Genomic DNA, 25,683 nt, shown 5'->3' with positions numbered 1-25,683 from the left:
GCGATATTACTTACTTTCCAACTGGGCAGATGAGCAAGTTGCCGCTTTTTCAATGATTTCACTGATTCCAGCTGGTAATACACCTTTAATTTGAAGTTGTCATATCGCCGGCGAACCAGGAGGAGCAAGTTCTGGATTTCCACGTCTCACTACGTGCGAGAACACTTGCTCCTCGATTTCACCACTAACAACGGTGGGCTCTTCTCCAAGCAATGTCTGCCCCATTATCTTATTCACCTTTGAGAATCTTTTAGAATTTCGAAGCAAACTCGCAAAATATATCTGATCAATCCTACTTGGGCCGAATTTAACCCCGCATTCCTGATGTGCTCCTGCCCACCGCCATCTTAACTGTGCAGTTTTCTGAGGCGTCCAAGGCACCCGCCAGAGGCAGGCGAGTTCTTCATGAATATATGAAAATTGGGTCCTATGACGCAATTGGGACCCCAACGCCATTTTAACGCAAAGTAAAATCAAGCGGGAATGATCTGTCAGAGCCAGTGAAGCAGTATTACACGGGGGACTGTCACCTGCAGGTAAGTTGATCAGAGAAGCTGTCTGCCATTTTGCTGCTAGGATTGCTTGGAGTGTTTTCAGCTTCCGGTTTGATTCTTTCTGAGTTTTTCTTTTACCTTACTTACCCTCAGTAAGCTCCATCAGCTCATTGTGGGTGCTATTACTGCCAGTTTCATTTAGATTGTAGAATAGTTGGAGGACGAGGAGCAGCAGCAGCAGCTGGGCCTATTAGTAGACAACGGGTGAGTGGAGCTGCTCTTAAGAAGCCATACCCAGCACACAGGGTGTCGAGGTAAAGACTCACTTGCTTGGTGCATCAGGAGGCTGTGCTTCTCCAAGCAGCCTGTTGCAGACCTGTGCTGCCTCCTGCAACAGGATCTGCTGCCTGCTGGACCGGGGGGACCTTGCTTTGCCACTGGCTGTCAAAGTCACTACAGCCCTTAACTTTTTTGCCAGTGGCTCCTTCCAGTCTGCACCTGCATCTCCCAGTCTGCTGTACACAGCTGCATTAAGCCAGGTCACTGATGTCCTGTCCACCAGGGCTGACCAAGGTATCTCCTTCCCCGTTGACCTCAAGTCAACACAAGAGAGCTCAGGGTTTACAGCAAATGGCTGGCTTCCCTCGTGTCCAGGGCATCATTGACTGCACACATGTTACCACCTGGGCACCAGCCAGCATCCACCGTGAATAGGAAAGGCTACCACTCCATTAATATCCAGGTAGTCTTGGACTGTGGAAACAGGATCATGCAAGTTTGTGCAAGATACCCAGGCAGCTGTCGCAATGCATTTATCCTGCGACAACCAATTATCCCTCCAACATTCTACCCTCCCAGCAAGGTGACAGGATGGCTACTGGGGGACAAGGGATACCCTTACAGACATGACTCTCCTCCGCAATTCCACCACACCTGAGCAACACAGGTATAATGAAAGCCATGGGACCAACAGGATCATTATTGAGCATACCATCAGACTGCTGACACAGAGGTTCAGGTATCTAGATAGGCCTAGGGGCTCCCTACAATATACCTCACAAAAAGTCTCCTGCATTGTAGTAGTGTACTCTATCCTGCACAACCTCGCCGTACAGAGAGGCCTTAATTTGGAGGGGGCACGGCAGCGGCAGCAGCCCTCATTGGACGAGGATGACCATGGTGAAAGCGAGGAAGCAGCAGTTGACGGAGGGTGACCGCAACATCTGGCAGCAAGAGATGTGAGGGATGAGTTAACTGCTCAGCAATTCCAGTGACCTGCTCATTCCCCTGCCCTTCTCCCCCCACTCCATTAACAGTCCTGGATACATTCCCACCACTCCCTTAATCCTGCATTAAAGAACATTGAAACCATTGGGCCAACTTCTATATCAATGACGTACTGACAATGCAGACTCAGAAGCTGCTATAAAACCAGACTGGAGACCAAAGTGCTGAATGTGAGAAAGGTGATACATTTAATTCCCAATACAATAAGAGCCTTCCATTCATTTCTCACCCGGGTGATCGACTCATAGTAACTTTCTTATAAAAGGTTTTCCTAACTCTACTACTTTTACAAGGTGCTCTCCTAGTGGGCTCAGCAAAGTTGGTGGAAGACTGCTGTTGTTCATGTGGGGACCCTTGAGGTGCTCGTGGCCAGTGGTTTCTGGGTGCTGTAGTCCGTGAGGGCCCTGCTCCAGACTGCTGCACCGCAGCTGCTGCCAGAGCAGTCTATCCCAGCGAACTTGCCGGCACCATGGCGGGTATTGGTTGAGGGGGTGGCAAAGGAGCCAAACGTGTTGACATCCTGAGAGAGGGCAACACGCACTGCTTCCATCATACCATTGCCGCACCCATTGATCTACGAGAGATCAGACTGCAGAAGAAGACTATGTGGTCCATCACTCTCTCCAAGGTGGAGCCCAGAGCCTGCATGGCAACTGTTGGAGCTTCCATCTAAGTTGCAGAGGTTGGTGACACTAATTTCCTGAGTGAAGGCCTGGCTGCAGTGTCCCTGGAGGTGGCCACACTCTCCAAGGTGGACTGCAGCATTCTGATGGTATGTGAGATGACGCCACACATTCTGATGGTATGTGAGATGACACCACACCGTCTGATGGTATGTGCGATGACACCACACAGTCTGATGGTATGTGAGATGACACCACACCGTCTGATGGTATGTGCGATGACACCACACAGTCTGATGGTATGTGAGATGACACCACACAGTCTGATGGTATGTGAGATGACACCACACAGTCTGATGGTATGTGCGATGACACCACACAGTCTGATGGTATGTGAGATGACACCACACAGTCTGATGGTATGTGAGATGACACCACACAGTCTGATGGTATGTGAGATGACACCACACAGTCTGATGGTATGTGAGATGACACCACACAGTCTGATGGTATGTGAGATGACACCACACAGTCTGATGGTATGTGAGATGACACCACACAGTCTGATGGTATGTGAGATGACACCACACAGTCTGATGGTATGTGAGATGACACCACACAGTCTGATGGTATGTGAGATGACACCACACAGTCTGATGGTATGTGAGATGACACCACACAGTCTGATGGTATGTGAGATGACACCACACATTCTGATGGTATGTGAGATGACACCACACAGTCTGATGGTATGTGAGATGACACCACACAGTCTGATGGTATGTGAGATGACACCACACAGTCTGATGGTATGTGCGATGACACCACACAGTCTGTAAGCAGAATCCTCCCTACTTTCAGCCATGGTGCTGAAACACCTTGGCAGACCTGGTATAATGGCTCGTGTGAGACAAGCAGCTTTCTTTTCATGGCTGGGCCCCAGAGGTCCACGGACAGAATCTTAACTTTGAAAAACGGGTGGGGGCTGTGGGGGGGTCGGTGGGTGGGCATTGAAAATTGCATCAATTTCAGACCTGCACCCACCCCGCCTCGAAGCCGCCCCAGACCCACCCGTGTCCAGGACTGTTAATGCAAGGGGGCTCGGTGTAAGTTTTCAGGGCAAGGGAATGAGCAGGTCAGTGGAATTGCTGAGCAATTAACTCATCCCTCACATCTCTTGCTGCCAGATGTTGTGGTCACCCTCCTTCAACTGCTGCTTCCTCTCTGTGAACCTCCACTTTCAAAGGTTTTTCGATTTCAACCCCTAGGGGCTGGGATTCCTGGGCCTTCTCCTTCACACCACGAGAAAGGAGGCGAGAAGGCCAGAAACTGCAGGTAAGAGCCTTTCTGGCACTGCTTGTGGGCCTGGAGGAGCAGGAGTGCTTTCCCTAGGCTCAACAAGCCTCCCTGCAGCGTCCCCCCAAGGTTCGCGGACCCCCACCACCACTCCCCCCCGATCTCCGATCCCCTCCACAACGATCACGGACCCCCGTGATGACCCCGACCCCCCCCAATGACCGCAGACCCCCACGATGACCCCTGATTCACCCTCCCCCACCCCCGGTGACTGACTCCCGATCCCTTCCCCCATGATTGACTCCTCCGATGACTGACTGACGCCCCCCCACCCCCCACGTGTCCCCCATGCCCACCAGGGCCCTCACGCCCATCGGTGCCCTCATTCCCACCCATGCCCACCCATGACTCCTGTGCCCACCCATGTCCCCCATGCCCACCCAAGAACCCCGTGCCCACATATGCCCCCAATGCCCCCCCCCCCCCATCCATACAATGAAAGACTTACCTGAAGACTTACCTTTTCACATCCTCTTCCTTGCTCTGCTGCTGTCCTACTGAGGCCAGCTTGTCAATCAGGCCGGCCAGTCGGACGGCAAACCGACCAAAAAAAGACATCCTTACGTCAAACCATAAGGACATACGGGAAACCCGTAATACCGAGTTTCCCGTCCGCGATTCAACCCACCCCCCCCCCCCCGATCCGGGTTAAAATTACCCCCCTCATCTCTGTCCTCAGCAGTGCTGGGAGAGAACCTTCCTCTCCTGTGAGCTCTCTCCTGGGCTGTACCTGCTGAGTGTATCACCACATGCAGACCCCTCTGGCTCACTATCCAACCTATGTGGAGAGCTAATGTCGGCGCTGGTGCGTAGGATGGGTGGAGCATATGACGGTGCAACCTTAGCAAGATTGTCCTTCTCTGAAGTATCTTCTTCTGCGGTGTCCAGGTGCTGAGACGGACCTAGGGGAGAGAGAAAAGGGACAAGGGTTAGGATGACACCGAGAGGCTAGCCATTAGCAAGTGACTGTCTTCAGATTGCAGCTTGAAGTTGTGAAGCTTGCTGAATCTGTGCTGAGGTGAATGAAGGGCTACAAGTAACGTGCAGACACCCTGTCGAGATAAGCCACCAGAGTCACGAGGAGGGGGGTGAAAGGAACGTTGTCAGGTGTTGTTGAAAGAGATGGAGAGCTGAAGAGGTTGTACTCATCCTTTCTGCTCTTGTGAGTCCATTGAATCTCTTCCTATACTGAAGCCAGTCCTGGGTCTGATGCTGCTGGCAGTGACCCTGTCAGCCACCTCTGTCCAGGCCTGCTAGATAGCGGCCCTGGGAATGCTCCTGCGGGTCCTACCTCCCTTCTTGCCCTGGCCTCTTCCATGAGGACTTCCAGGGAGGCATCAGAAAACCTGGGGGCAGCCGTCCGACTCATTAGTCCTACCAGAATTGTGTCCTCAGCGTTGGAACGAAATCTGAAAGCAGGGATTGCTATCCTGCTTTGAGAGGTGCATTCCTGCTTTAAATAAGCCTCAGGAGGCCAATGGAAATACCGCAGATAAAGTCGGCTGGCTGCCCGTTTCCTGATGCGATGGGGTGGGCAGCCCGTCAATCATATTAAACTGAAGGAGTTAAAATCGCCCAGGCCTCACGCTGGTGACGTCATGGAGGCTTCGCGCTCACCCCGCCCGTCGGATTTGTGCCTGGATTTAAAATGAGGGCTTTATATTCGAGCATCCTCTGTAATCTTTTTTGATGTGTACTGTTTCTGTGTATTTTCTAATAGTGTGGTTTATGCAGGGAGCTAGTGAAATCGAGGCACTCTTATCAATCTGCACCCTCCACTGCTGTTATACCTTTCACTCGTTTCCTTCCCTCATACTCTTTCTTTGCCAGTACATGTGCAAAGGGTGCCGATATAGACGTTCAAACACCATCTGAACTTGCAACCACCCTGTCAATTCACATTGTCTGCCAGAAGGGGTCCTGCTCGTCTTTAAGGGTGCACTCTCGCCTCTGAGTCTGAAGGTCATGGGGTTCAAGTCCCACTCCAGAGACTTGAGTGCGACTTCAGTGCAGTACTGAGGGAGTGCTGAATTGTCAGAGGTGCCGTCTTCCGGATGAGACGTTAAACCGGGTGGACGTGAACGATCCCATGGCACTTTTCAAAGAAGAGCATGGGAGTTCTCCTGGCCAACATCTATTGTTCAACCAACATCACTAGAACAAACGATGTGGTCATTTGTCTCGTTGCTGTTTGCAAGACTCTGCTGTGCTCACATTGCCTGCCACATTTCCCTACATTATAACAGTGACTACACTTCAAAAAGTACTCCATTGGCTGTAAGGCGCTTTGGGATGTTCTGAAGCCGTGAAAGGCGCTATATAAATGCAAGTTCTATAAGGACATGTCATTTAAAGGGACAATCCACCTGCACCTCGCCTTCATGGCATCTATACAATCATATGGGGTTAAAATGTCGGATCCGCGCAACCTTTTATACAGCGCTGATTATCAGGGCCACCGAGTGTCCCGCTGTGGAGAAGTGGGGGGCTCATCAACATATTTAAACAGGGGCGCTATAATGCAAATGTGACCCCAAATTGAATTTGACTGCTGCAGGCATGGGTTTCCAGAAGGTCAGGAAAGTCGCTAATGAAACGGTGGTGAGATTGCTCACCACTTTATCGGGGTGGTTAAAGGTCAGGAGGCCCGATGTGAATAAAGGCTCATTACTCACAGGTTCTTTCTCGGTTCCTTGTGCCTTTCAGTTTGGTGAGAGTACTTGGTGTGAGAGAGTGATTTGGAGAGTTTTGAGTTGTTCAGAGAGAGAATCTTATGTTGGGTTGCACCATGGCTGCTCTCGATTAGACTGAGGAAGAGGAGGATAATGAGGTTCAACAGCAGCAAGTGCTGTGGCGGGAGCTGCAGGTGGCCAGCAGAGAAGGGAGCAACAGAGGAGACCAGCTCGCAGAAGGCCCTACCCACCGAACAGGGTGTACAGAGGCTCAGCTTCCTTGAGCTGTCGGAGGAGCAGTGCATCCGAAGGTTGCAATTGTCACCTCAGGTGGTTGCAGACTTCTGCAGCCTCCAACAGAAAGGTCTGCTACCTACTGGACCTGGCGGCCACGTATTACCAGTGGCTGTGAAAGTCACCACCGCCCTCAATTTCTTTGCCTCCGACTCTTTCCAGCCACTACCGGAGACATAGCGAGGGTCTTGCAGTTGGCTGCACTTAAAAGCATATGGCAGGTGAGGGACAGGTTATTTGCCAGGGCTGGGAGATAAATAAGCTTCCCCTGTGATGAGAGTAGCCAGAATGAGCGTGCACTGGGATTTGCATCTCCAGATGGCTTCCCACAGGTGCAGGGCGCCATCGACTGCACACATATGGCAACCCAAGCACCCTGTGAGCAACCAAGAGCATTCTTCAAACCATAAGGGATTTCATTCCATCAGTGTGCAGATGGCGTACTGCCATTAAAAAAAAGGTTCATACAGTTCTACGTGAGATTCCCTGGTAACTGCCATGATGCTTTCATACTGTGGCAGACCTACATCCCCAACATATTCCACCTGGAAAGAACCTGAAAGATAAAGGGTAGTCGAGGGTAATGTGGGCCCTTTCAAAACAGATGTGGATAATAATACAAATGAAAATCAGGAAATGGCAGACTTGTTGAATATTTACTTTGTGTTAGTCTTCACAGTAGAGGAAGAGGATAATATACCTGATATTCCAGGGAAACCAATAATGAATCAAGTACTGGAACTCACTAAAGTTAACGCAAGCAAGAAGACAGCATTAGCAAAAGTAATGGCACTGAAGACTGACAAATCCCCAGGACCTGATTGTTTCTACCCCAGGGTTTTAAAGGAAATTGCAGATGCTTCAGCCATAATCTTCCAAAGCTCTCTCGATTCAGGAATTGTCCTTTTAGATTGGAAAATTGCAAATGTAACTCCATTATTTAAGAAAAGTGAGAGAGAGAAACCAAGAAATTATAGACCTGTTAGTCTAACATCTGTAGTGGGGAAGTTATTGGAAACTATAATTAAGGAAAGTGTGACTGAGCACTTAAAAAAATTTGAGCTGATTAGAGAGAGTGAACATGGATTTGTAAAGGGTGGGTCATGTCTGCTGAACCTAATTGGATTTTTTGAGGAAGTAACTAAAGTACTAGGTAGGGGAATGTCTAAGGATAGTTGAGGTAAAAATCAGATCAGCCATGATCTCATTAAATGGCGGAGCAGGCTCAAGGGGCCGAATGGCCTACTCCTGCTCCTATCTCATATGGTCTTATGGATATAGTTTATATGGACTTCCAGAAGGCATTTGATAAGAGACTGTTAGTTAAAATTAAAGCTCATGGAATTGAAGGCAAATTATTGACCTGGTTAGGAGATTGGTTAGGTGGCAGCAGACAGAGAGTAGGGATAATGGGTATGTACTCAAATTAGAAGGAAGTGACTTGTGGTGTCCCAAAAGGATCTGTGTTGGGGCCTCAACTAGTCACTATATTTATTAATGACTTCGCTAACATAACAGAGAGCCATATATCCAAGTTTGCCGATGACACAAAGATTGGTGGCGTAGTAAAGTAGGAGAATAAAATTACAGACATGGATAGATTTAGTGAGTGGGAAAAACTGTGGCAGATGGAATTCAACACAGGTAAGTGTGAGGTCATCCATTTTAGACCATAAAAAGATCGATCCGAGTAATTTTAAAATGATGAAAAGTTAGGAACTGTGGAGTTGAAAGAGATTTAGGGGTCGATGTACACAGATCACTAAAATGTAGTGGTTAGGTACAAAAAATAATCAAAAAGGCTAATGGAATGATAGTTTTTATAACTAGAGGGCTAGAATATAAAGGGGAGGAAGTTTTGCTACAGCTATACAAAGCCCTGGTTAGACCACATCTGGAGTATCGTGTACAGTTCTGGGCACCGCACCTTAGAAAGGATATATTGGCCTTGGAAGGAGTGCAGTGAAGATTCACCAGAATGTTACCAGGTTGAATTATGAGGAAAGATTAAATAAAGTAGGCTTATATTCCCTGGAATATAGAAGGTTAAGGGGTGATTTGAGGTTTTTAGGATATTGAAAGGAAGTGATAGGGTAGATAGAGAGAAACTTTTTCCGCTTGTGGGAGAGTCTAGGACAAGGGAGCATAACCTTAAAATCAGAGCCAGGCCATTCAGAAGAGGAATTAAGAAACACTTCTTCACACAAAGGGTTATAGAAGTGTGGAACTCTCTCCTACAAAAAGCAGTAGATGCTAACTCAATTAATAATTTTAAATCTGAGCTCGATAGATTTTTACTAGCCAAGGGTATTAAGGGATGTGGAGCCAAGGTGGGTAAATGGAGTTAGGATACAGATCAGCCATGATCTCATTGAATGGCGGACAGGCTCGAGGGGCTGAATGGCCTACTCCTGTTCCTATCTTCCTATGACAGGATGGCTGCTAGGCGAGAAAGGATACCCCCTTCAAACCTGGCTGATGACACCTCTGAGGAACCCCACCAATGAACAACAGGAGTGGTAGAACTCGAGCCATATGACAACCAGATGTGTCATTGAGCAAGCCATCGACATGCTGAAGTTCCACTTCGGGTGCCCAGACAGGCCTGGAGGCGACCTTCAGTACTTACCAGAGAGAGTCTCGAGGATAATCATGGACTGCTGTGTGCTGCACAACATGGTGCAGCAGCGAGGACTAGAGGTCCGGGAGGAAGTACCGCTCAGGACTCTTCATCTGATGAGGATTACAATGGTGAGGAGGAAGATGGGGCGTCCAACACAAGGCCAGCCGATCATACCCCTGCTCGAGATGCCAGGGATGCCCTGATCGCTCGAAGGTTCAGTTAGTCACTCACACTGGACCAATGTAATGAACTATCCCCCCTCGCACAAACAGTCCTGTAACCATTCATTCACTCATTCCACATCCACCGGTTGGTGGCCATCAATACATCTCCACCCTCCACACCAAATAAATGAAAAGCAGAATGGGCACTCGCCATTCATAAATGGGGCACACGGGAAGGTGGTGTGAATTTATAAATTTAATGTGATCCAAGAACTAAATATTAACAACAAATATAAAAATACATCATGTGCTTACACCCTTGTTGAACTATAAAGCCTTTCTTTTCCTATCTCTGCCACTTCCATGTGGTGCTACTCCTGTGGCTTCAGCAGAGGTGCTCATGGCCAATGGCGTCTGGGTGTTGGAGCCAGTGAGGGTCCTGCCAGTTACTGCTCCTCCTGCATTTGTGCAGGGGCGGACTGGGCCAGCTTGAGGGGAGGTGGTATGTCAGGAACTGTTTGTAGGGGGGTGGGGGCAACGGGTGAGACGTGCATATGATCTGAGAAGCATGCACACTTTCCTCTTGTTTATCACCATCCTCCCTCCCCAGGGCAGCGGCACATCACTCCTGTCTCTCTGTAGGAGAGCAGCTTGGAGGAAATCGGTGATGCCTTATAAGCCCACGTCAAATCTATCTGCCAGCATGTGGAATCCGGTAGAAATATTGGCACCATAGTATGCAAGGCTGCCATCTGTGCATGCACGGACTCATTTATCTGCTCCGAGACAACTTCCATAGAGGCAGCTAGACTCTCAATGGAAGATTATCTGTTTGAAAAGCCCTGCAACATCATCACTCCGCAAATGTTCGAGCTAGACTCCTCCATCCTCTGTGCCATTATGGAGAGTGTGCCCGACAGGACTACTGCCATTACCTCACACAGTTGCTGCTGAGCCTCCAGCATCCTCCTTTTAATTGATGGCGGCCCGGCTTCAGCCTCTCTATCCAGCTGAACAGAGCTTGGAGAGGGTGGCACTCTCCACAACTGTCCCTGACACCACTCTCTGCTCGTGCTCACTTGCGCCATGACAACCACCAGGTTACATCCCATCTAACTGTCTAAGAGGACCCACCGATGTGCTCGTATCTGCGCTGGTGCCTGCAACGCATGTTTCCTGTGAGGTGGGCCCTCAGCAGCATTGAGCTCCTCTGAGGAGTCTTCGTCCCCTCCGGGCAGGGGCTCATGTTCTTTGCGCGATGGCCCTGGAGGAGAGAACAGATGGATAAGATTTAGTACTGGAACTTTAAAAATGTTGAAATGCACATCAGTAAAGTGATCATATTTCATGATGTGCTGGAGTGAACTCAAGATGACTTTGTCTTGTAGGAGATGTGGGCCAGAGATTAATGCTGTCATCCTGCTCTAATGGACAACCAATCTCACCATTTCCGATGCTGAGGGAGGCAGAGATGCCGCTTATTTTCAGAGTCTCCCCCTCCCATCGGGTAAAGTTCAACGATCTGTCGGGGTCCGCCTCCAGTCCTTGTCCTTTCCCTGGCATTCTGCGCTCTCTTCTGCAAGGGTGGCACGATAGACCTATGAGTGGCTCTGAGGAATGTGTACATCCAAAGGATGCAGTGCATTCGGTGAAGCTGACAATCAGGCAGATGCATCATGAGTGGCACTGGCATGCATTTGAGAACGTGTTGACGGTGCTATTTCAGGACGTGTGCTGAGAATCGGAGGAGCTGAATGAGGTGGTATCAGATTACATAAGGATTGGGGTGACAGGCAGTGGTGGAGGGAGGAAGAGGGATGCGAGGATGTGCATTTAAACGGAATGATAGGTGCTAATGAAAGTGAAGTGGGTGTGAGGAGTGCTGTGAATGGAGTACGATTGACAAGATAGAATGAGAGGGGGTACAATACAGGATGTCGATGTATATCTACGTTTGCTGATCTTTCCTGACCTGGTCTGGTCATAGAAGCATTTGTGACACTGTATCCAGGACCTCACGGTGACGCTCCAGCTACCGACCTCCTCAGCCGCCTCCAGCCACGCCTTCTTGAGTCTTTTTTCTTGCCGCTGCTGGGAAACAGGATCTTCTTCCTGGCCCTTACTGCACCCAGCAGAACATCCAGCGTCCAGTGCAGTCTTCCATCTCTATCGTCTCTTTCCTTCCAGTGCAGACACTTCTGACCTACAAATGCCCTCCTCTGTTTCATCGCTGAACTGGGCCTTTAAGTAGTCGAAACTAGTAACTGCCCTTTAAGTAGGGAAATTGCGTCGTGCGGGTCCGTGTCACGTCCGTTCGCGCCCAGTTTAGTCAGAAGCCCAGAAGCAGTACGAAAATGAGGCACGGCTGTTAAAATCGGCCAGGCCTGCCCATCCTGCGACATTGTGCGTTCATCGCCCCCTATCGCCCTGCCTGCTTCGTTCCCCATGTTAACACTGAGGCCTAGGACTCTCGAAAAGTACTTCATTCATTTGGGATCTCCTGAGGTTGTGAAAGACACTAAATAAATGCAAGTCGTGTCGCCATTCGCTCCTTGGGAATAAGGAGACGGAGTAGGGGGTGGAAGGTTGTGGCTGTTTTGTGCTTCACAGGGTCACAGTGTAGATGCCCAGTCAGTAACCCAGCGCTGGTAAGATACTGCTGACCTTACCATCTCCCATGTTAAGAGCAGAGTGTCTCCCCATCAGCTCGGTGGCCATTTCCTCGAATGGGGTGAGATATTTAAGGTTGGGGGAGCCCTCTCCGGTGCCCTGTCTGTGACAGGCATTGTGCACCACTTTGTCTCGCAAAAAGATAGAGTGAATGGGGGTAAGGCTTGCATTGAGTCTATGCTAAATGGTATGAGAAAGGTGAAGGAAGAGATGGGGGGTGGGGGGTATTAAGCTATTAAAGTCAAGGTGGGGGCTTTAGGGTAGAGCATGTAAGTAATTGGTGTTCGGGGATCTGGATAGTCATTGTGCAAAACCCTGAGTTAAAGCCCTCCCTTATCCAGAGAGCATTGTGAAGGGCTAGTTGTGGAAGCATTACTTTAAGATGGTGAATAGTACACTTGACCTAGGGTGGGAGAGAGGTGTGCAATGTGTAATCTTACCGACCCTGCTGAGGACATGGAACTTTCTGTGTCTCTGTTCTGCAGTCAAAAGGACGAGGGGGTTGGCAGGAGAGGCTTGGAGATCTGAACGAGTGAAGCTCTTCTTCCAGGTGCTGTGCCTTGCTGCCTTCTAGGCGCTGTGCCTTGCTGCGCTCCCGGCGCTGTGCCTTGCTGCCTTCCAGGCGCTGTGCCTTGCTGCCTTCCAGGCGCTGTGCCTTGCTGCCTTCCAGGCGCTGTGCCTTGCTGCCTTCCAGGCGCTGTGCCTTGCTGCCTTCCAGGCGCTGTGCCTTGCTGCCTTCTCGGCGCTGCGGTTGCTGATGTCATATTTCTCGAAAAGTATGATAAAAATATTGATAAGACATGTTGTGAAGTTCTGGGAGAGTGAAGTGAGAGAGCCAAGCACTGTTCTTTCCTTATCTGACTGTGTACCGGCTGAACAGTGTTTTTATAGGCTGCACTTGTGTTTTCATGTAATTCAGTTACTTCCACCCAATTTACATGCTGACTCCAATGGGTATACAAACGAGCAGTCCCGGGTAACCCAGGTGTAACCCAGTCTACAGGCCATCAGCGGGTGCTACATATTTTTTAAAGTACAACAGCAACATAACTGACTTTGAAGAGGATCTGGATGTTTTAAATGGCTGAATCAGCATTATTTTTTTTCGAGTATCTAGCTCCTTCTCTGCAGATACAAAAGGGAAATAACTAACAACTGCTGTTTCCATTTTTCCGATCTGGCCTTCGCCCCATCATTTTAAATGTATCAACATTTTCATTCATCCTTTCTTGCATATAATTTCAAAACACCTTTTAGTTACTTTAGATGTTCTCAAAAATCTTACGTTCCATGTTTCTCTTTTTTCTGAACTGAATTTGATAATCTTTATAATTGACCTAATCCTCCTGTCCACCAGACTGTACATTTTGTCAGCCTTCTGTTTATTCCCAGTGCTACTCTTTAGATCCCTACTTTACCCACGTTTTTGAATTAAGCGCACACGGTTCTGATTGTCAATTCACTTCTTCCTCTTTAGTTAGCAGCCAAGTGTCTCTCTGGCTGTGTTTGCCCATCTGGAATGGTGTTGAATGAGAGAGATCAATGTGTTTATCCTCAAGACTGTCCTTGTGAATACAGTGGTGTGTACTATCATCCCAATGAGGCGATACTGAAAGAATGCCAGAAATGGTAAGGTTCTGTTCATTGTATTTATGTAATATGGAAACCGTTGTTGTAAGGGAGCTGCCATTATAAGTAAATTAGTTTCATCAACAATGTAGCACTCTCCTAAACTGATTGTGTTTCAAAACTTTGCAAAAAAAAAACAACTCCTGAGAAAATCTAAATTGCCTCAAAATGTCCAGTGACTGTGCTACAATTTGGGATTTATTTTAAAAGTCTATCGACAGAATTGCCTTGAGGATTCACTCAATTGGCCTTGTTACTTACAGAGGAAGATAAGTCAAAAACCTTTGGATGGTTTCACAGCCTCTCTGAGCATGGACCTCATCCCTCACCATCCAGATGCTGTATCGTTATGCAATCTATAATTGCTAATAATGTGGTCTAATGGTTATGCCAAATGCAGCAATTTGCCTTCTGGACTTTACACAGACTCAATCAATTTTCAATCAATTCAGTATGATGGAAATGCCAAACACAATTGGAAGCTTTAGCAGGTTAAATTATCAAACACACTTTTTTACAATTTAAGAACACGGAGAAGCATCAAAAGAGGGATGGATAATGTTAGAACAATACATAATCGATCATAAATACCCAGAGACGCCTGTTGTGTTTTTGGTTTCTCTTCCCTTTTCTTTAACTCTGGCAGTTTTTGGGTTCCCTGTCTCAGACTATTCTCAGAGGTGAGCCTTAATTCCCTTTGTCCCAGACAGTGTTTTCACTTGCCCTTATATCTAAGTAAAACTTGTAATGTGGCTGAGGAACAAAATGACAACCCTCTTCTGATTACTTTGCTTACTGAGTCTATCCTATGCCTTCACCAGAACTTCCTTGACCTTACAAGATATTCAGGGGAACAGATAGGGTGGATAGAGAGAAACTATTTCCGCTGGTTGGGGATTCTAGGAGTAGGGGGCACAGTCTAAAAATTAGAGCCAGACCTTTCAGGAGCGAGATTAGAAAACATTTCTACACACAAAGGGTGTTAGAAGTTTGGAACTCTCTTCCGCAAACGGCAATTGATACTAGCTCAATTGCTAAATTTAAATCTGAGATAGATAGCTTTTTGGCAACCAAAGGTATTAAGGGATATGGGTCAAAGGCAGGTATATGGAGTTAGATCACAGATCAGCCATGATCTTATCAAATGGCGGAGCAGGCTCGAGGGGCTGAATGGCCTACTCCTGTTCCAATGTTCCTATGTTGGAAGGCAGTTGAACGAGTTAGCCTTAGACTTTAACTGTCAAACAAATTTGTCAAACAGTAATAGAAGAAGTAGCAGTAACTGTATTTTGAATTTCCTGATGAAGAAATAAAATCAAAGCCAGTTTTGCTACACAAAGGCTTGCGATACAATTTTGCAAATAGAAGGTTTAAATTGGCCGCTTTGCATCGAGATGGTTCTGAGTTACCAATTATACATCGTAAGGCTGACGCTAAAATTGAAGTGTCAAATTTGATGTGGATGCAGTCCTGCCTAGAATAAGGGATCTCCAAACAAATCCGGCTGCTGCCCTTAGAATCATAGAATTATAGACTGGTTACAGCACAGAAGGAGGCCATTCGGCCCGTTGAGTCTGCTCCGGCTCTCTGCAAGAGCAATCCAGCTAGTCCCACTCCCCCTCCCTTTCCCTGTAGCCCTGCAAATTTTTTCCCTTCAAGTACTTATCCAATTCCCTTTTGAAAGCCACAAATGAATCCTCCTCCACCCCATCAGGCAGTATATTCCAGATCATAACCACTTGCTGCATAAAAAAGGTTTTCCTTATGTCGCCTTTGGTTCTTTTGCCAATCACCTTAAATCCAGAGAATCTTTTGGTTCTTGACCCTTCCGCCAATGGGAACAGTTTCTCTCTATCTACTCTGTCCAGACCCCTCATGATTTTGAACACCTCTATCAAATTTCCTCTCAACCTTCTGTGCTCCAAGGACAACAAACCCAGCTTCTCCAGTCTATCCAGATTACTGAAGTCCCTCATCCCTGGAACCATTCGAGTAAATCTTTTCTGTACCCTCTCTAAGGCCTTCACATCCTTCCTAAAGTGCGGTGCCCAGAATTGGACACAATACTCCAGTTGTGAGAACCTCGTCCTCACCAATCTACCTGTCGCAGATGCATCTGTCCATGACAGTATTGGTAGGAGTGACCACCACACAGTCTTTGTGGAGACAAAATCCCGTCTTCGCACTGAGGACACCATCCATCATGTTGTGTGGCACTACCACTGTACTAAAAGGGATAGATTCAGAACAGATCTAGCAGCTCAAAACTGGGCATCCATGAGACGCTGTGGGCCATCAGCAGCAGCAGAATTGTATTCCAGCACAATCTGTAACCTCATGGCCCGGCATATTCCTCACTCTACCATTACCAACAAGCCAGGGGATCAACCCTGGTTCAATGAAGAGTGTAAAAGAGCATGCCAGGAGCAGCACCAGGCGTACCTAAAAATGAGGTGCCAACCTGGTGAAGCTGCAACTCAGGACTACATGCATGCTAAACAGCGGAAGCAACATGCTATAGACAGAGCTAAACGATTCCACAACCAACGGATCAGATCAAAGATCTGCAGTCCTGCCACATCCAGTCATGAATGGTGGTGGACAATTAAACAACTAACGGGAGGAGGCGGGTCTGTAAACATCCCCATCCTCAATGTTGGCAGAGTCCAGCACATGAGCGCAAAAGACAAGGCTGAAGCGTTTGCAACCATCTTCAGCCAGAAGTGCCGAGTGGATGATCCATCTCGGCCTCCTCCCGATATCCCCACCATCACAGAAGCCTGTCTTCAGCCAATTCGATTCACTCCACATGATATCAAGAGACGGGTGAGTGCACTGGATACAGCAAAGGCTATGGGCCCCGACAACATCCCAGCTGTAGTGCTGAAGACTTGTGTTCCAGAACTAGCTGTGCCTCTAGCCAAGCTGTTCCAGTACAGCTACAACACTGGCATCTACCCGACAATGTGGAAAATTGCCCAGGTATGTCCTGCCTACAAAAAGCAGGACAAATCCAATCCGGCCAATTACCACCCCATCAGTCTACTCTCAATCATCAGCAAAGTGATGGAAGGTGTCGTCGACAGTGCTATCAAGCGGCACTTACTCACCAATAACCTGCTCACCGATGCTCAGTTTGGGTTCCGCCAGGACCACTCGGCTCCAGACCTCATTACAGCCTTGGTCCAAACATGGACAAAAGAGCTGAATTCCAGTGGTGAGGTGAGAGTGACTGCACTTGACATCAAGGCAGCATTTGACCGAGTGTGGCACCAAGGAGCCCGAGTAAAATTGAAGTCAATGGGAATCAGGGGGAAAACTCTCCAGTGGCTGGAGTCATACCTAGCACAAAGGAAGATGGTAGTGGTTGTTGGAGGCCAATCATCTCAGCCCCAGGGCATTGCTGCAGGAGTTCCTCAGGGCAGTGTCCTAGGGCAAACCATCTTCAGCTGCTTCATCAATGACCTTCCCTCCATCGTAAGGTCAGAAGTGGGGATGTTCGCTGATGACTGCACAGTGTTCAGTTCCACTTGCAACCCCTCAGATAATGAAGCAGTCCGTGCCAGGAGAAAACAAGAAACTCTACTCTGCCTCTGTACAAGACCTTGGTCAGTCCTCATCTAGAATACCGTGTCCAGTTTTGGTCTGTCACACGGTGGGAGATATAGAGGCCCTGGAACAGGTTCACTGCTGAAACCCTAATCCACTTCGTTGCCTCAAAGTTCGACTTCTCAAACACTCTACTTGCCGACTTTGTCAGCCTTGGCTCCAAGGTAGCACTCTCGCCTCTGAGTCAGAAGCCTGAGGGTTCAAGCTCTAGTACAGAGACTTGAGCACATAACCTAGGCTGATACCTCAGTGCAGCACTGAGGGAGTACTGCACTGTTGGAAGTGCCGTCTTCTGGGTGAGAAGTTAAAGCACTGTCCTGTCTGCCCTCTCAGGTAAAAGACCCCACGGCTCGATTTGAAGAAGAGCAGTGTATTCTTCTGATGTCATGCCCAACATTTATCCCTCAACCAACATCACTAAACTAGATTATTTGGTCATCTGTCTCATTGCTGTATGTGGGATCTTGCTGTGTGCAAATTGTCTGCTACATGTGCTCATATTACAACAATGACCACGTCAGAAGTAAGTCCAAGCTGTGCAGTGCTTTGGGGCATCCTGAGGATGTGAGAGGAGCTATATAAATGCAGGTTCTTTCTTTTATTTCAACCTCCACCCTTCACAAACATCAGCTAATCCAGAACTCCCTTCTACAAAGTCCCACACATGTCACTCTGGTTCTTGCTAATCTTCACTGGCTCCCTGTTCCTCAATGAATTGACTTGAAATTCTTCATCCTTGTCTTCAGATTCCTCCATTCCTTCTGTGCGCACACTCTGGGTGATCTTCTCCTGTCTTGCACCTTCTGATCCTCCAGATTACTGTTTGCACCCCGTGCTCTCTGTTCCACCATCAGAGGCCAATCATTATTCCTCTTGCCTAAACCAATTTACCTCACTATCCCTGTCATCAAAACACCTCTAAAATCCATATCTTTTGCCAAGCCTTGGGCCTCTCCACCACCATTAATTCCTCCTTTTCCTGCTCACTATCTGCCTTTTCATCCTCTTAAGTATTCCGAGAGATTCTTTGTGTGAGGAGTGGTATATGAATGTAAGTTGCTGTATAGTTAAATTAGGAACGACAGTTACTATTCAAATGTGCTTTTATAACCAATTTGTCCAGCTCACTTCCTTCCAAATGCTGCTGGGGACGGGTGAGTACATTATTTTCATACTTAAAAGTAGCACTGAAACCCAGAAAACGTCCGTGTTTTAATTACAGTGATGTGACTTGAACAGTTTGCTGTTATAATTCTATTTCTACAATTTGGAAATGTGCAGTTGCAATATCTTTAGGTATTCAGAAGTCTTTTGAGTAGCTACTACATGAAATCTACAATGAATCTCTGCAACACTTTGTAATTGAATAGTATCTGCATCGGAGGTAAATGGGAATGCACAGGAGACGTAGAATGTCCCTCAACCTGCATAATTCATGGAGAAGGCCATGTAACTACCTTCGATGGGAAGAAATATGTATTTGATGGCAGTTGTGAATATACTTTAGTTCAGGTAATATACAAAAATTTCCTCTATTGTAATCCTTCTAAATTATTCAGTTTTCTGTGTGCATGTACTCTCATTATTTGTATATTAACCAATATGTTCAATCTGTTTATTTAGGACGCTTGTTCTATTAATTACGGACAGCCATCATTCAAGATAGTATCAGAAAATATTATTTGTGGTAAAACAGGAGTGGTCTGTACTAAGTCCATAAAGGTCTACTTTGAGGTAAGGAAGTTTAGTGGTGCATTACATTTTCAGTTATCTCAATTCAGACATGTAGCTGTGCTGACAGAAGTGGAAAGTGACCTATTCCATATAATCAAGTTCTCATTTATTATCTGGTTATCGTACTCATTTTACCACACCTTAGAGCCTCATATTTCACAGCTAATACTGCTCAAAACTGACTAAACTCAACATGTATCTGTCGGTTCAGCCTTCAGCCACTACCATGACTGTATCACAGTAATAGAATGATATCAATTAAATAAATCAGCTGATGGTTATTAAATAGGATTTGGGGAAAGCTGGTTCTGAAGGTGTAATCATATTTTATATTATCACCACTACATTGTCATTTTAAATTTCCCTACCCAAATTAGACAGAATGGACTGACAGGATTGCAGGTGAACATGTGTTTATGTCTTGAATGGGATGAAAAATCAACTCCTGAGAATAAGGATAATAAATCACAAAAAGACAGACTGTGATAGATTTACATTTGAATACTCACAATACCTTTAAGGGCAAAGAAATTAACGACTGTTCGCAATCTAAAAAGGTCCTTACAAACCAACTACCAATAACTAATTCAAATCTCAATCCCACAGAGCGTTTAAACTGCCTTTATGTTGGTGTCAGTTGTTGCTCTTGCTCCCAGTTCCTGCAGCACAGCTCTCACACAATATGTTGGTAACCTCAGTGGAAATCTATTTGATTCAGGAAGATGTTGTAAAAGGGGGTCTTTCCGGGTGAACTGCCTTAGCAAGTCCAGCAGGCAGCAGGTTTACACCAGCACTCATCACCTAACCTGGAGCACCTCTATATTTAACCAGATGTGTAGGTGTTTAAACAGATGTTTATAACCCATCATACCTGAATGCCAGCGCATGGCCATCAGAACCCTGGCAGTTTCAGTGAACCTAGTAAAAGGCTAGAGACTCAAGGCTGTGAGTTAAAATCTTATAAAAGAATTTCCACACAACACTGAAGGAAGGAGTAAAGCTGAAACCCAACTCATCAAAGAACCAGAAAACACTTTCAATACACATATACCCACATATACACAAGTACACCCACATACATACACACATATACCCACATATACACAAGTACACCCACATACATACCCACATATACCCACATATACACAAGTACACCCACATACACACCCACATACACCTACATATACACAAGTACACCCACATACATACACACATATACCCACATATACACAAGTACACCCACATACATACCCACATATACCCACATATACACAAGTACACCCACATACATACCCACATATACCCACATATACACAAGTACACCCACATACATACCCACATATACCCACATATACACAAGTACACCCACATACATACTCACATACACCTACATATACACAAGTACACCCACATACATACACACATATACCCACATATACACAAGTACACCCACATATACACAAGTACACCCACATACATGCACACATATACCCACATATACACAAGTACACCCACATATACACAAGTACACCCACATATACACAAGTACACCCACATACATGCACACATATACCCACATATACACAAGTACACCCACATACGTACACACATATACCCACATATACACAAGTACACCCACATACGTACACACATATACCCACATATACACAAGTACACCCACATACATGCACACATATACCCACATATACACAAGTACACCCACATATACACAAGTACACCCACATATACACAAGTACACCCACATACATGCACACATATACCCACATATACACAAGTACACCCACATATACACAAGTACACCCACATACATGCACACATATACCCACATATACACAAGTACACCCACATATACACAAGTACACCCACATACATACACACATATACCCACATATACACAAGTACACCCACATACATACACACATATACCCACATATGCACAAGTACACCCACATACATACCCACATATACCCACATATACACAAGTACACCCACATACATACTCACATACACCTACATATACACAAGTACACCCACATACATACACACATATACCCACATATACACAAGTACACCCACATACATACCCACATATACCCACATATACACAAGTACACCCACATACATACCCACATATACCCACATATACACAAGTACACCCACATACATACCCACATATACCCACATATACACAAGTACACCCACATACATACTCACATACACCTACATATACACAAGTACACCCACATACATACACACATATACCCACATATACACAAGTACACTCACATATACACAAGTACACCCACATATACACAAGTACACCCACATACATGCACACATATACCCACATATACACAAGTACACCCACATATACACAAGTACACCCACATATACACAAGTACACCCACATACATGCACACATATACCCACATATACACAAGTACACCCACATACGTACACACATATACCCACATATACACAAGTACACCCACATACGTACACACATATACCCACATATACACAAGTACACCCACATACATGCACACATATACCCACATATACACAAGTACACCCACATATACACAAGTACACCCACATATACACAAGTACACCCACATACATGCACACATATACCCACATATACACAAGTACACCCACATATACACAAGTACACCCACATACATGCACACATATACCCACATATACACAAGTACACCCACATATACACAAGTACACCCACATACATACACACATATACCCACATATACACAAGTACACCCACATACATACACACATATACCCACATATGCACAAGTACACCCACATATACACAAGTACACCCACATACATACACACATATACCCACATATACACAAGTACACCCACATACATACCCACATATACCCACATATACACAAGTACACCCACATACATACCCACATACACCCACATATACACAAGTACACCCACATACATACACACATATACCCACATATACACAAGTACATCCACATATACACAAGTACACCCACATATACACAAGTACACCCACATACATGCACACATATACCCACATATACACAAGTACACCCACATACATGCACACATATACCCACATATACACAAGTACACCCACATACGTACACACATATAGCCACATATACACAAGTACACCCACATACGTACACACACATACCCACATATACACAAGTACACCCACATACATGCACACATATACCCACATATACACAAGTACACCCACATACATGCACACATATACCCACATATACACAAGTACACCCACATACGTACACACATATAGCCACATATACACAAGTACACCCACATACGTACACACATATACCCACATATACACAAGTACACCCACATACATGCACAGATATACCCACATATACACAAGTACACCCACATATACACAAGTACACCCACATATACACAAGTACACCCACATACGTACACACATATACCCACATATACACAAGTACACCCACATACGTACACACATATACCCATATATATGCATACATCCACGAATTTATGTACACATATGTACCACACACATACACATGTACATATATACACACACACATATGACAAATACTTATATAAGAAACAATCAGCAAACAGTTACCCACTTTGCATTGATTTAACATACATTTCAGAATGATAACCAAAATAGGGAGAAAAAGAACCATCAGAGCAGCAGAACATCTGGAATTAAGAGGAAATTTAATAATGCTATAAATATTTGAAAATATAGGGTAGATTTTCAACTTGCTGTTCAAGCATTAAACCGGCCATTATAGAAAACACCCATTTTGATTTCCATTGATTTCAAAGGAAAGGAAAATCAGGTGGTTTGTATTAGGGGCGTCTGATCCACAACATCAGTTCATTCCCCGGGTGGCATATGGTTACAGTGCACACTGGTCCTGGACTTAACATGAACTATTGAGGAATGAAGAATTTCCTTTTGTATAGGATGCCCCAAAGTGCTCGCACCCATTGAATTACTTCTGAAGTTTGATTACTATTGTCTTGTAGAAAAACATGGCAGCTAATTTGCGCACAGCAAGGTCTCACAAACAGGAAAGGGATACACGACCATTTAATCTTTTTAGAATTGGTTGAGGGTTGCCAGAACTCCACGCCCATCCTTGAACAAAGTGTCGTGGGATCTTTTACATCCACCTGTACCAGTAGACTATCAGTTTAATGTCTCATCTGAAAGACCGTGGCCCTGACAGTGCAGCACTCCCTCAGTACTTCATTCAACTGTCAGCCTTGATTATGTGCTCAAGTCTTGGAATGGGGCTTGAACCCGTGACCTTCGATGATTCAGAGGCCAGGGTGCTACTGCAGAGCCAGGGTGAGGGTCACTTGCGCGTCCCTGTCATTTTTACTTTTCTGAATACATCTCAGAGTTGTTTACCTACAGTTTTTTTTAAGCTCCGTCAAAAGGGGTGAAATTCATTTCGGGCGATCGCACGAAACAGGCGATAGTCAATCGGCCGCCCCTTTCACCTTCCGTCTGATCTTCTTTTCTATTGACTTCGATGGAAAACAAAATCGAGTGGAGTGCAAATCGGACTGTCTGCTCGCTCGGGCTCTCTGCTGCCCCGGATGAATTTATACCCCAATATTTTTGACATTGCTGGGTGACTGATAATAGAGAAGTTGAGTTCATATTATAATAATTATAATATTACAAATTGCATGCATCATTACCTTCATAATGAAAGACATGCATACTTTGTGTTTTTTTCAGGATTTCCTAATTAAGCTGACAGATGGACACTATAAGTTAACACCTCCAAATGCTGTGGAAAGATTCAAAGTGATCAACAATCCACTGTATCTAAAATTTGATTTAAGAATCAGTGGAAAACTTGAACTAACGCTTATCTGGAACAAGAACATGAATGCTTACATCTCAATCACTAAACTATCAGAGGTAACGCAAAAACAAACTCCTGACAATAGTTTGCCCTCTTATAGACAGAAGTAATCTGCAAACAAACTGGTATATTAGGTGTCACTGTGTGTAAGTGAAACTACTTTCAAGTCAGTTTGTAAAAAGATTGGATTGTTACCAAAAAAATACAGTATTTTATTTTAGCCAATGGGTGTTTGAAGCATGTTCGTAAGCTCTGAACGCTCCCACTGTTTTGTGTCTGACGTTCCTCTGCACTTTTCACTGGAATCTTAATCCACATGTTACACAAATGCTGGATCAGTATTCCTTCAAAACATGCTGACCTTTCCTTTCTCCTTTTATCCACTTCATTCTGGAGATGTTCAGTTGGGTTGAGGCAATATCTGGAAATGAGCCCTTATATATTTCCATAATCATGACGGGGCTCAGAACGGCATTTATTGGTAAAGTCACTGAAATACTTGACTGAAGTGAAATCTGGGAAGTTTTCATCAGGTGGATGTGTACAGTCAGTTACATTTTTTAGACCTGTACATTTAAACACGATTAAGATGTAACAAAAATAGGATAAGCAAGCAATGTTACTGAAACTTCTAATACTTTAAAATAGTTTACAATATTTTATAAAGCAATATATGGGCTAATAGTTTTGACACTACTGAAATCTTACTGCTAAAAATAATCTTAGTCCTTAAAGTAACATCAGACGCAACATCTACCAATTTACCAAACAAGGCTGATTCATTGAATTTATGAGCAGCTCCTCAGCGCTATTTTTACTTTGTGAAAATTAAGTATTAACACAGTGAAACGGGCAGTGTTTTACTGCTGTTTTAATTGTGTTTAACCATCAAATCTATTCTACACTGTAAATGCTTCCTAATTGAGTAGTTCTGAATTCATATTTCCTGTGTTGAATGAAAGACGTCACTTGATTGTTGTTTCTAATTGATAAAGAGTATAAAATATTCAATAGTGTAGCTAAGGTAAACTTAGAGTATTGAAAGTAAGCTCAGAGAACATCAATGAACGTTAGTAAAAGTAGAATCATAGACGCTTACAGTACAGCAGCCCATTGTGTCTGTGTTGGTGCTCTGTGACAGTGATGTATATTTAAAACAGATAGCGTTGGAAGAACTTTTTTGCTCAGAATGATAAATGTTTGAAATAATTTGCCAGGCATGGTAGTGGAGATACAAAAAGATTAGGGGCGTCTAAAATAGACTTGAATGTTAAGATGGGAGAGTTAGGGGACTGAAGGGATGAGCTTCCAAATGGCATTTTTGCATTTCCGATTTTCCTTCCCTCCCAATCTCTGTTTAAGACATTGGGGATGAAGTTGGGCTGTTTAGCACCCGTTTTTTGTAGGCGCTAGGCGGACACCTAAGCCCCGAAAATGGTATCCGAGATGCGCGTGCACACGTCTGACGTTAAGTACGCAGGACGCCATCTTGGCAACGTGCACGCACCTAATGAGCGGTGGCAGTCTGCAGTATTGGTTTGAAGCGGCCGGCGACATTTTGGAACTCCACTCTCCAAATAACGCACTG

The 25,683-nt window shown here is 45.5% G+C and overlaps 1 protein-coding gene across 1 annotated transcript in view; it reads left to right on the top strand.

Annotated features, from left to right (window-relative positions):
- Nucleotides 1-17,929: 17,929 nt before the first annotated feature.
- The window catches only part of LOC137328115 (mucin-6-like), a gene marked incomplete at its 3' end in the record, with an annotated part of 43,710 nt that continues 35,956 nt past the window's right edge, over nt 17,930-25,683 (top strand). The window contains exons 1-3 of the mRNA XM_067994295.1: nt 17,930-17,944; nt 19,045-19,155; nt 23,966-24,151. Of these exons, the coding sequence (XP_067850396.1) occupies nt 17,930-17,944; nt 19,045-19,155; nt 23,966-24,151 (312 nt within the window). The remainder of the gene's footprint in view (nt 17,945-19,044; nt 19,156-23,965; nt 24,152-25,683) is intronic.

Source organism: Heptranchias perlo, chromosome 12 (assembly GCF_035084215.1).
Source record: "Heptranchias perlo isolate sHepPer1 chromosome 12, sHepPer1.hap1, whole genome shotgun sequence".
In the NCBI taxonomy this organism is placed as follows: domain Eukaryota; kingdom Metazoa; phylum Chordata; class Chondrichthyes; order Hexanchiformes; family Hexanchidae; genus Heptranchias; species Heptranchias perlo.
The sequence above is the reverse complement of the archived record's forward strand: the minus strand, read 5'-3'. Positions and strand labels throughout refer to the sequence as shown.